General features: G+C 31.5%; 2 protein-coding genes across 2 annotated transcripts in view; both read left to right on the top strand.

Annotated features, from left to right (window-relative positions):
• Positions 1-3,685: 3,685 nt before the first annotated feature.
• LOC149413425 (retinol-binding protein pinta-like) lies at positions 3,686-10,317 on the top strand. The gene is made up of 6 exons (XM_089644993.1): positions 3,686-3,741; positions 4,111-4,286; positions 4,715-4,931; positions 5,326-5,518; positions 8,681-8,897; positions 10,157-10,317. Exons 1-6 carry the CDS (start codon positions 3,686-3,688, stop codon positions 10,315-10,317), a joined length of 1,020 nt encoding a protein of 339 aa, XP_089501119.1.
• Positions 10,318-11,236: 919 nt separating this feature from the next.
• LOC149413424 (retinol-binding protein pinta-like) overlaps positions 11,237-13,430 on the top strand; it is a 46,673-nt gene continuing 44,479 nt past the window's right edge. Inside the window, exon 1 of the mRNA XM_089645001.1 lies at positions 11,237-11,387. Coding sequence (XP_089501127.1) covers positions 11,386-11,387 — 2 coding nt within the window. The 5' untranslated portion in view covers positions 11,237-11,385. The remainder of the gene's footprint in view (positions 11,388-13,430) is intronic.

The raw sequence follows: 13,430 nt of genomic DNA, 5'->3' as shown, positions 1-13,430 counted from the left end.
TGTGAGTTATTCATATAAAAATAAATAATAAAAAAACTACCACTCTGTTGTAGTAGCACCTTTACGTTCGTCGTACGTAGCTCTTATATAAAAGTAAAAATATAAACCCAATTCATTACAAACATGTTTTTTCGTTCTTTGTAGGAAAATTCTAAGAATTGTTTATTATTTTTCCTTATACTTTTAAAACGACTTAAAAATATATACTTTTTACCTTCAAAAGATAAATCTTGTTTTTGTGGGTTCATACTAGATGATCTGGATAAGATGCCGCTAAGATATCTGTAAAATAACCTCTTGGTAATCTACTTTTTAACCGACTCAAAGCGATTAAGACTGCATCCATCTCGAAACTCATGAAGAGAAAGAAAAAACTAATTTTCTTAAGAAAAAATGTCGTTTGATTCAGTTTAATTTAAGAGTTCATTCGGTGTACATGCCTCCTAAATATAATCATAATATAATACGGTTTCAGAAGTTCTTTTCGTATAATACATTATATTACACGATTTAAAGAGTTTTGTGTTGTGAAATAATTATTAATTCAAAATGTAAGTGAATTAAAAATAATAATAATTAAGTATTGTTTATTACCGTTTGAGAATATCATAGATTAAGTTATACACGGTGTCCGGAAACTCGTATTACCTACAAGTAGGAAACTAGTGAATGTATTTGGAGTCGATTTTGTGGAATGACTATTTTGATTTTAACTTACATTTTCGAGTAAATCTCGTTTGATTTTTTTACGTCTAACTTCAACCTGGCTACAAAAGTTTTTTAACCCCTTTGATTTCCGAAAAAAATTTAATCGAAATACCTTGATGAAGAAAAAATTTTTGGGGTTCTCAATGTGATGTAGATTAACGAGTTTTCCGCTTGCACTACCAATTTCCAGACACCGTATTTACATACTTTCCCAATTTTCCTCGAGGCCTAGTTGGGTAGAAATTTGTGTTCATTGTATCCAGAAGTGAAGGACAAATGAATATTATTCTCCCGCTGCAATGCAAGTCGTTGGGTCGAGAGAGTCCGACTGGAGAGGTCAAATGGTCTCCCTCAACCGCCCTCTTCCGATCCACCACGCAACTGGGGAGCAGGTGCACCCACCGTCAAGACCTGGACAAACCTCAACCCATGAACCCGGGCACCCCTGCTAAATCACCAAACGTGGCGAGCCACTTGGGGTGACCTATGGCAGAGGTCTTAGTTAGCCAATGAATGTTTCCCAGGGCAGCGGTACTGGTACCCGCATCGTAAATTGAAGTTTATGCAATTATTTATCATTATTCTGATAGGCATAGTATTCATTTCTCCATTAGTACCTACCACGGAAGTTTTAGTAAAATAGCGTAATCTTGGGTCAACAAGGTTCTTTCACAAATTTTGTACAAAAATCATTTTTATGCCCCAAGTTTCTAAGAATTTTTTCTCTTTAAAACCCTGCCTAAATATGTCCAATTTCTATGTAGGTTCGCGGATAATTATGAAAAAGTTTTATTAATTTAAAATTCTTTATATTTATTGTTTAGAACAACCAAGTTTCATTTCCTATTAAAAAGCGACTTACGAGTAATTCAAAAACATTATTTTAATTTTTGGAACATCTTGCAATTGTTACTGGCTTGGGGGAAATTGAAGAGAAAAAGATTTCTTCCAAGGTTAAGGACAACTTAGTTCTATCCAAGGACATAATATTTTTGAAGCAACATGGTTTCATCCGCATTTCGTTTGAGTTCATTCGCTTGAGACATTTAGGTTCCATCCACCGATTGTGCGAAACGGAGAACTTAAACGAAAAATTACATCTTTAAAAAGTGAAAAGCCCTTGTAGCTATTAATTATTTTTTTTAGGTTTTTTGCCTAAAACACGTTAATTAAATAATCAAAAAAAAACAAGTAAAATAATCGTGTTTCTCTCAGTTTAACTGAGTTTAAAAGTAACAGAATGTTGCTTAGTTGTTTGGCTAAATGTCACCTGTTTTTTTGCTTAAATTATTATTAAACTTAAAGATAATTCAATTACAATACGTTCGGCTTACTCATTTTTTCATTAATGTTAAGTGGTATCATTTTATTTTGAATTCAAACCTTGAACCATTATATCTCAGTTTCATACCAAAAGCAGATAGAGCCTTGATAGTCCAAGAGCAAGATAGATAAAAAAAATCGTATGTCGAAACTCTTTCTTGAACTGTTATTCAAGTTCATTAATCTTTATAGAGCATAAGAGTCAAGAAGAGTTACTTAAATTTATAATCACACTTTTTAAAATGACAAACTCATCTGTTAACACTAAGTTGCTTTAAGGCGAAGCTTAGTGCCAAATCACTATTTTGATTAATGTTTATAACGAATTGGTGTACATTATGAATATCAAAAAATATGCTTTAGATAAATTGAAGGTTTTCCTATCGTTTCGCTTGAGTAGAATACAAATAAAAAATAAATTACTAAATAAAAAATATAAATGTAAACTACTGAAATATTATTTTTTTTCAATAGAAATATATGAACGTATAAAGAAAACAACTTTTTAAAAATACAATATTATAACTAAGATTATTTGTGACAGTTTCACTTGATTAACTTTTTTGCTTTCTTATAGAATTATTTACAAAATAAATAAAAACCAGTTATGTGCTTGAAATCGAACGTTTCTGGACTACGTTTGTCAAGCAATTTTAATCCCTATTACCTACATTATAAGTTATACCAAGAATATACACATTTTTAGCTTGTAGCTTCCTCTTAATGTAGGTAATTTATTCGGTTTTTTCAACAAATATCATATTAAACCGATACACAAAATCCACCCGTGAAATTTTTGTAACGGGTTTATTTCCGCTTTCAAGATTTACACTCATTCGTTGCCGAAAACAAAAGAGATATTCAAATAGGTTTATTTAAAAAGTGGATTCTTCGGAGCCTCAAAAGTAAAATTAATACAAAAATAACCAGAACATTATTCAAAATAGCTCCTTCAACTTTTTCTCATCAAGCCAGCCTTCCTTATTCAAAGATATTTCTTTGCCTTGGGCATTTTACTTCAGTATAAAAATATTAGTTTTTTTCTTGCCATAACAAGAATTTAATAAGTCTACTTTCGAGATATTTGCTTCGAAATTTTGTTGAAATACTCATATTTTTGTTGATCTTCCGAAACTTTAATTCCTAACCTCGTTTAATATTAATTTGTAAGACACTCTGCAAGATTGAACGGATCCCATCAAATGGGTTTATTTCTTTTTCGTCATAAGGAAGGATATTAATCTGATGTTTATTTTATGGCATGAAGAATGATTTATTTTTTCTATAATGTGTTTTCGCTTACAGAAATGTATAAATGATCATTAATTTCAATAGTGAAGGACTAATGTAATACGGTTATGGATTTTGTGGATGCGAAGAAAATAACCAGTAGAATATTATTAATCCCATTTGTGGCGTCATTTGAAATCAAATGAAAATATTAACGTGTTATATAACCAAATATTTTATTGTCAGGATGCAAAATATACTTCATTATTAATTATTTATATAAAAAATGGTGGCATGAACAAAGTTAGTTATTTTCATTTATTCCATCATCTGTTTTTTTATTTAAACATCGTATTCAAATTTAAAGAGATGAATGGATTGTTTGAACAAAAATATAGTCTGTACTGCAATATAATGAACAAAAATGGATTACTACAAATTAATACTAATCCCGTACCTGGAGAGAAAAAAAGAGGAAAGGTTTGTTTGAAAATTGAACTGAATTCTGTAACCGAAGAGAAACATAAAGTACTGGCTATTTGAATGGCAATGGTGATATTGTATCTGAATAGAAAGAATAGGTTGAATTGTTTGAATATTATTGTAAATGCCGTATCCAAATCGATAGAAGAGAAATGCACTGTGTGAAAAAATACAGTGACTCCGAAAACTGTCAATTTACCCAATTAGAATATATAACATATAACAATTTTATGTTAAAAAAATCTCGTAGCTGAAAAAAAGGGGGGTGGAGTGCTTGAATATATTTCAAATGAAAATGGTTACCTTCAAAGTACAAATTAAGTAAAACAATTATGTATTAATAATATTCTGTGTTTTTGTTCCAAGGACCACAGCGCTACTCCCATCCCTCAAATGGCAGAAGGAGCTCTTTGGAGTATCAGACGACATGTTTCATATCTTGACCGATCACTTTAATATCTCTGATAGAATGCTAAAGGACAGTGTTGAAATCGTCCAGGAGTGGTACAGCAAACAGACACACTTTCCCGATGTCCGATTAGGTATGTTAAAAACTTAGTAAATATTAAGTTTATTTTTTATGGCGTTAGCCAAGGATGACTTTTGGAACAAGTATTATTTTATCATTTGATTTATTTTATTATAACTTACCTTCATCATTTCTTTCCGTGAACTGATTTATTATCCAAAACACTGTGTTTATTAGTACCTTATTCTAAAAATTACTTCTCCACGTTCATATTAAAGATGAAAAGGTATCTCCGGTTGGATTTTGTGTCACCACCTGTAACTCGTTTACATTGAGATCCAGTACTTTAACGGCTCTCTTCTTACTAGCTTTTGGTATTCCTACCGGTCTTGCTAAGATCATAATTTGAAATACCGCTTTTGCGGGGTTATCTAAGACACACTTCAATATCACATTTTTTATCAATTATCATTACACTTCATGCATTTTATATTATTTCAGATGACAGAGCAGTGGCCAGAATGCTGGCAGTGAACAAGTTCAGCATCGAGAAACTAAAACAGAAATTGGAAAACTTTTTCACGTCCAGAAATGTAATGCCAGAGTTCTTCGCTCACAGAGATCCTTGGAGCCCTGACATCTCAAAAGCTTTAGATTCTATGGATTGGATATTTATACCTAAGCTTACAAAAGAACACTACAGATTGCAAATCGTTAGGTAGGAACAAACTGAATTTAAATACCCCTATTCAGCAATTTAGTATGGTGGAAAAAGATTGCACAAAGAGATAATTCCAGAAATAAAGTTACCGTTCTCAATAGAAGCAGAAATAAAAACGATAACGGGATATTTTTATTATAATATTATCATCGAACAATCGTCGCTCTGAAGACTAAGGTAGTTCAAAACACATGTTTTGACTGCAGTCGCACATTTCGGACCCAAGAGATATCGACCAACTCCCAATGACAACTCTGTTGAACTTCATTATAGAAACTGAGTTCTTGTCAAAGGAATGAGGTTAACTATGTAGGGTTGCATAGTGAACATTTATATGTTTAAGCTTATGCTAAGAAATTTTGCTAGTAAAAGTGGTATTATTTTATTCCAGAATTAATCCTGAAGACATTCACTTATATGACCCAACGGCAGCCTTTGCAGCGGGCTTCATGGTGGCTGACGTCAGAGCTCGCCTAGACATCGCTATGGCTGACATCATATTGTGGGATCTCAGCAACCTGAAATTTAACCACGTGGCTAAGATCAATCCAGTTGTTATTAAAAAACTCATGTTTACCATCGAGGTAGACCACTCTTTCTCCTACATTTATTTTTTCCGTTCTGGATACTCTTTTATTCATTCATAAAGAAAAATTTTTAGGCCTTTTTATGTATCAATATTCATAGACCTGTTGTAGTATCTTTGAAAATCCTGAATCTTGATTAGACCCAAGTTTTATAAGGGATGAAATACAATAATTTGCTGGATATTTCACAGCGCTGTTGCTGAATTCTACAACGAGCCATTTGAAACTACCTGTTCTCAAGTGACAAATAAATATCAATCATCTCAGCTTTTGATGAATATCTAAGACATGCACCAATTCCGAAGGAATAAATTCGGCAGTTTTTGAAGTAACTAACCATCATGCCGTTTCCCCACAGGAGTAGGCAGCGAGGACGGACGTTCTATTCCTCGTGTCTCGTAGTCTTCTTACATTCCTTTCTTCGCTTATTCGCTCTACATGCCCAAACCATCTAAACGTCCCTTTTTTAATCTTACTCATTACGCTTACATCAGCCTTTTACTCTTTGCAGATCTCCACATTTCTCGCACAATCATATATGATTTTAACACACCTAAGCCTCAGGGATCACATTTTAACAGCATTTAGTTTACTTTCATCCTTTCTCTGGCAGTTCCATGCCTTACTTCCATACGTCAGTGTAGGTACTAGCACTCCATTATGGACTGCTAACTTCTGAATTTTTTGTGCAAGCGCCAACTGCGTTAAGTCCTCCATTAATTGACCGGTCGGTGGCCGAGTTGACATCGCGTTTGGGTCCCACCAAGACGTAGTGTGTTCAATTCCTCGGCTGGCTAAGTCCTCCATCGCAACATAAGCAACATTTTCAGCTTACTGTGGTGGTAGTAGGAGATTTTCAAATATTGTCAGGTTACTCGTAACCCGGGAATGTTTGTCTTTCTTTTTAAAAAAAAATAAAAAAAATAGAGTTACCTGCATTTTCCCTCTTTTCATTATCGCTGTCAGCTTTCCCATCTCTCATAAACATACTTCTAAATACACAAACTCATCCACCTGCTCCAAGTATTCCTCATTCACAACTATATTGAACACTGTTTTCGTACTTTCTCTTTCAAACACTATTACTTTAGAGTTACATTTTACATTAACTCTTCATACATACTTCGTTCATCCTAGACACGAGAGACTGTAGATCTTTCTTTCTGTTAGGAATCAGCCCTGCATCATCAGTATACAACAGGCAACATACTTTCATATTACTCAAATTCGCGCCCAATCCTTCCTATTTCAAAGCTTGCATACCATGTATAGATTGAATAACCATGGTGACATTACGCAGCCCCGTTTAACACCTTTTGTGATATCAGATCACCGCGTAAAATCTTGGAGTATGTACCTTTATTCCACTCCATTGGTTTACCTGTTATATAAAACATATTATTAGCACTTTGCGCCTTTGTTCGATTTTATATTGCGGTGATTCCGCAAAGATTCCCAGTTCTAATATTTATGTTGGCAACTGATATGAACATCAAGTATAATCTGGTAGCGGAGAGTTTAAGTTTAGTCACGTTCACTTGAAGTTTATTCTTAATTGATTTCTTTGCTCTCCCTGATTTATGATCTGTCAAGAATCCAATTGATCTGTAGGATAACAATTGGAAATGAGAAATCCAAGTCAACCCAATAAATTCAATAAGGTTTTCGTTCGGTAGCGAGTAGCAACGAAAAAATAAAAACTTATAAGTTATATTTGATAAATTTGTTTAATATTGTCGCTGTATTTTGTCGATGTGCGTTACAAAAGTGTTACATAAAGATACGGTTACGAACGGTTTTTGGCTTTGAATATTATGAACTGTTAATCAAATACTTACTACAACTTCCGTTGCTTTCTCAATGTGTGGATTACCATTTATTATTTTTAAATGATAAACTAACGTTTATAAGACAAGGTTTTATGCATTGTATAAAGGATAACAAATAATTAGTCATCCGAAATACTAATACAAATTGAAAATATCTCCCGAGTAAAAATACGATAAGATGGCTTATTATTGCTTATAATTATTTGTGTGGATTACCTGTCATGTTTTCAGTTTGTTGGTGGTTGATTTTGAAAATCGCTTCTAATCAGGGAATAAGCAATAATAGAATAGGTACATAAAACATAGAAATATTTATAAATAACACGATATCTTTTGCTAAAGCCGCCTATGTTGCGTAAACTTCAGCAAGTGACTCTATGCTATAGGAAAAGCTTTAATCTCTTTGTGAAAGAATTTTGGAAGTTAACTTACTGGAATTAAATTTATTTCAGCTAAAGCAGATCTTTAAACAAACCAAAATATTTATTTATTTATTTATTTAACGCCCAGAGGGCTTTTACATGGTTGGTAGTATAATTTTAATTTGACAGATACTTTGAAACATAAAAAATAAGAATAAAATTACATTTGATGAAAGCTATGCAACAAGTCATACAAACACAAGAAACAAAAACTGAAAATTACAGCTGTTTGTAGGTTTACATGATGTGCTTAGGAGTATTGTTGAAATAAATGTTTTAAATGATCCACAAAACTTGCCAAGTTGGTATTGAATATGTCAACATCACCCAAGTAATGATTTCCCATGGTGTGAAGTCGTTATATCGGAGAGTGGGCAATGTAGTTACGCTTATGTGTGCTGCTGTAGAATATTGTATTTTGTCGTGTTGTTACTGTGGGTGTATGTATGTTTATAAGTTTGCAGAACAAAAAATAATATTGTAACAAGAACAAAATTTACATTACCAGTCTCGTTGCTCGTTAATTTCTTGATTTCATAACAATTTTACTTTGATTTTTTATTAGAATTTCAGTTAAATTATGATGATTTGAATTGAAAATTCAATGACTGACCTTTTTAACGCTTAAAACCCCCTTAGACCCCTCAGCGCGCAACTAACCGTTGAAACCCCCTTCCTCGAAGCTCGACCAATGAAAATGTATGTCGGGGTTACCATTTTTTGACGAGCACGTATTCAATATTAAGTACCCGGTGTAATAGATCTTATGGGGTTGTGCGTTAAACTTCCAAGAAATCCATTTTTATCAAATGGCTTAGACATAAACACGTTTTATTTTGTTTGTTTTTATGTTTTATTTTTATTAGTATGTTTCAAATGAAAATTTAACCATTTCTTTACGATTGCAGCAGTGTTACGGAGCCCGCATACAACAATTTCACCTGTTAAACACCCCTCCCTTCGCCGAATTTCTAATCACCATTCTGAAAGCGAGCATGAGGAAAAAGGTGGCTAATAGGGTGTACATGCACAAGTGTATAGAAGACCTTTTCAAGGAAATTCCTAAAGAATTCATCCCGATAGATATGGGAGGAGATTTTCCAAGAACAACAAGGGAAATCGCTGGTTTGTACCTATATAATACTGTTATGAAACATTTTCAGATATTTAGCAATTTAAAAAAAATTTCTCTTTTACAATCTTAAAATTTTTAGTAGTACAACTGCAATTATTAATAGCATAAAATTGACATTAAATAAATAAAAAATCTTAAAAGACGCATCATTTATAATAGTCAAATTAATTACAAGTTATCTTTTGTTTATATTTTGCCTTATTTAAAAGGGGATATTATTTCATCCAGAAAATTATGGATAAGTAATAAAAATAAAATTATTTTGGAAATTTTTTTTATACTGAAGAATATATAGTAATTTTTAAGTCAAATTTCTTGTGTGTTATTGTGAAATGAGCTTGAATTAGAAACGACATTTTTAAAAAGCCGATAAAACATTTATGAATAGAGCTTGATCTGTAAACAAAACATGTATGAATGTAGCTTGATCTACAACCAAAATATGTATGAGTATAGCTTGATCTATAACCAAAACATTTATAAATGTAGCTTGATCTAAAGCCAAAACATGCATGAATGTAGCTTGATCTATAGCCAAAACTTGTATGAATGTAGCTTGATCTGTAACCAAAACATGTATGAATGTAGTTTTATCTGTAACCAAAACATGTATGAATGTAGCTTGATCTGTAACCAAAACATGTATGAATGTAGCTTGATCTGTAACCAAAACATGTATGAATGTAGCTTGATCTGTAACCAAAACATGTATGAATGTAGCTTGATCTGTAATCAAAACATGTATGAATGTAGCTTGATTTATAGCCAAAACATCCCAGTTTTGTAAGTTTTCGCTTCTATTAAAATATTTCAAATATGGTTCCATTGCCGTTAATACTTTTTCTGCAAGCTGAACAATAACAAGTTATAGTGATTTATTTTTGGGGTACTATGCCGTATTGCGCGACCTCCTTATTTAGCCAACGTTCCGAACAGCATGATAGTATACATCATCGGGGCAGATTTGTAATCTGCATATCGGGGCATCTGCCCTGATGACGAACACCGTAATGCTGTCAAAATGTTGGAGGTAGCACAACACTGCATAATACCCCAAAAATAAATGAATTTAATACTTATGGCCGTAAAAATCTAAAATTGTATCCAATTAACAAGTTCTTTCGATATAGTCAATAAAATCGAACAAAATAATATCTTTCGGTTTAAATCGAAATATTATTTTCTTAATTTGCAGATAGCCTAACGATGGTTATAAATTAAACCAAAATGTAATTTTCTTAATTTTCAGATGACCTAAGAATGGTTATAAAAACCCCAGAGTGGAGGGAATGGTACGTGGATTCTGTGAACTACAAGACGGATGAGTCCAAGAGAGGAACTTCATCCGAAACCCACGTGGACGATCTTCTGGGATTAAGAGGAACCTTTAGGAAGCTGGACATTGATTAAATGGACCGACAAGAAATTCATTCCTATTACTGACATGTCTCGACTAAGCTCGCTTTATCTCTACGTTGATTGGACTAAATTTATATTGTTCAGTTTGTAGCGTATTCTTGGGATGTTTAATTATACATTTTTAGTTATTTTACTGTAATTATTTTAAATACTCGTATGTACAAAAATAATAAATATAACAAAAAAAAATCTGATCCAAAGTGTGATTTACAATCCTTTAAATAAGCCTCCTGTTTATTAAATAAAAGTTATGTGCCTACTGACTACTCACATAAAGGTAACTAGTAGTTTTATGAACAGTTATTAGACCTCACGTGCAAAGAAGTACATTTCTAATTTTCTCTTCTCCAATCTCTAAATAATATAAAATAAAGTCGCTATTCGCGTCTGTCTGTTTGTGCGATTAGTTCTTCTTAAACTACTCAACGGATTTTGATTGGATTTTCAGTACCATTTTATTTACAGAAAGTAGAAAAAAGTCGATGTTTTGTGATCAAGTCATAAAACAAATATTTTGGGCGCTTATATTGCTAACGTTGGCTAAACCTTACGAGATAAATCAAAATGATTTACTTAAATGTATATCTTAAAAAAGCCTACAGAAAATTCGACCATGGTATATGTCTATTTCCTAAGAGTAATCTCCAGTAATGCTGGGTACATGTCAGCTAGTATTAAAAAAATCAAAACCTCGGCTAAAGAGCGACTTTTGTACTTTAGTGGCATGTTTACAGCATTCAATACAATATTTTTATTTTATGTTAATTAAGTGCAATTTTTATATTATCAGCAACGTACGTAATGTATTGTAACGTACAATGTTTATTAACCTTGCTCACAAAAAAAAACTCGTTTGAGTTTCCAACGTATGGACAAGAAAGTAACTAAGAGGTTAGTGTAAAGGAGTAAGCCTTTTAGGGTGGGTGTAACAAAATCAGCCTAATAAAAATCCCAATTAATTGTTATTTCTAACTTTATTCTACAGTATATTATTTAACTTCTTAAGAAAATCTTTTCGTAAGCATCGTAGTTCTGGTAAAAACAGTGAAATAAATTAAAATGTAAGTATTTATATAATAATTATTGTCGTTTGAAGTTTTTGTTGTTTTTATTTTATCCAATACAAAAAATTTTTTTCGTCTTCGTTTCATACTTAATATAAAAACAAAAACTAGGGTTTTGGAGCATTTGTATTGGCATGTGAGATTTAAAATATTAATTTTTATTATCGTGACATTTGACGTTTAAGGTCATTATTATTGTATATTATTAATTCTGGTTAGGTCACATTGAGAATATTTATTTATATGATTATGTGTACCCATTACTAAATTTTTGTTTGTATCAATGAGCTATTGTGAGGAGGGGGATTTAAGTGAAGTATAAAAACCGATTATTTTTTTAATCGAATTTAATTTTCCCCCCTTTTAAGGATTGACAGGTTCGTCTCAAATGCTTTATAACGACGTGGATACTATCGAATTTCGTTATTATCCGGTTATACGACATCTATTAGTGCTTTGCCTAGTCTACGCATTATTTGCATAACAACAACAAAACAACATCAAAACAAAATAACATTTAATTATTGTTGTGAAATTGAATTGTATAAATATGCCCATGAGTGTGTTTAAGTATGTTTTCTGCCTTTGAGTGTGTGTGTGCTTATGAGTATGTTGACTGTGTTGTTGATCTGTCTTTTATGCCTTTGTATTGTGGTTACTTGTAATGTTATTTTTCTTTATTTATTTTCTATTTTGTATGTGTGTTTAAGTGTTGTGAAATTTACTTACTAACAAACTGCTTTTAAATTTTAACAGCTGCTTGTGATGAAGAATTAAAAAAAAACTAAAAAAAGGATATCAAATACATTATTCGCATTTCAGATAATTTTTAGATAAATTGAGTTTACTTTGTAAGTTCACATAATTGATTTCATTTATGGAAATACGAACTTTGAAATTAATAAAGCGTAAAAAAATATTGCGATTTTTTTAAATAAATTACATTAAATTTTGAGTAACTTCCGTTCTCATTGTTATCACCAACCAGTCAAACAAACAATGATCGTACTATTTTCTAAACAATTTTAGCCTATTGGCTGATGTCTGTCGTCTTTTCAAGAAACAATATATAACACAGTTCTCAAAAAATTTTATTCTGACATTGTCTTCGGAACATGACAAAATTATTTTGAATCAGATGAGAAATGATTAAAAATGTTAACAAAATATAATCATAATAGCAATAGACCCCTGCCTGATAACAATAATTCAGTGAAAACCATTCAATTCAATTATTCCCTTAATAAATAGTAATTTTTTTTTTCAAACGTAGCAATCCCATTATTACTTGACATTTTAAATAAATGAAATGAAAATACTTGGTTTTAGGTCACTTTATTTGCTATATTTATATTTTTTATAACTTTCTTTATAATAGTACGGAGGTAGTGAAACAGGTAGACAGTAATTTTTTTCAATAAAGTGACCTATATCAAAGTATTATAATTTTATTTAGTAAATTATGTGATTTAATAGGAGTTTTTGATTTTCATTATTATTTTTTTACACACTTTACATATAAGGCAAAAAGTCCCTATAAACTACTTTTTAGCAGTTTGTCCAACGGGTTCTATACATTATAAATCTTATTATAGTGAGTTTACAGTTACATTTTTACAATTATATAAAACAAAATAATTACAGAAATATAGCAAAAAAAATTATGTAAAAGATAAATAACAAATTTAAAAGTCTTTAGAATAATATATCATTGAAAGCTAATACAAATTATGTAATTCTTTCCGTAAGCCAAGTCTTCAGTAAGTTCACAAATTGTTTGTTTTCGGCACAGTTTTCAATTTCAGCAGGTAACATATTAAAACAACTGGGAATCATATAGTTTAACGTTCTTTGTCCATATTTATTTGTATGCTTATGTACAATAAGTCCTTCATTAAAGTTAAAACGAGTATTATGATTGTGTTCTAGCCTGTTTATATATAAGGGGTTATTTATATGCTGAAATATAATTTTGTACCACAGAATTGCTCTCACTGAAAGAATTTTGAGACTCAGATAGAAGTATGGAATATCATGCCT

The sequence above is a fragment of the Hesperophylax consimilis genome, chromosome 22 (assembly GCF_061612785.1).
Source record: "Hesperophylax consimilis isolate HC1 chromosome 22, BYU_Hcon_1.0, whole genome shotgun sequence".
Lineage (NCBI taxonomy): Eukaryota > Metazoa > Arthropoda > Insecta > Trichoptera > Limnephilidae > Hesperophylax > Hesperophylax consimilis.
Note: the sequence above shows the minus strand (reverse complement) of the source record. Positions and strands in the feature narration are given on the sequence as shown.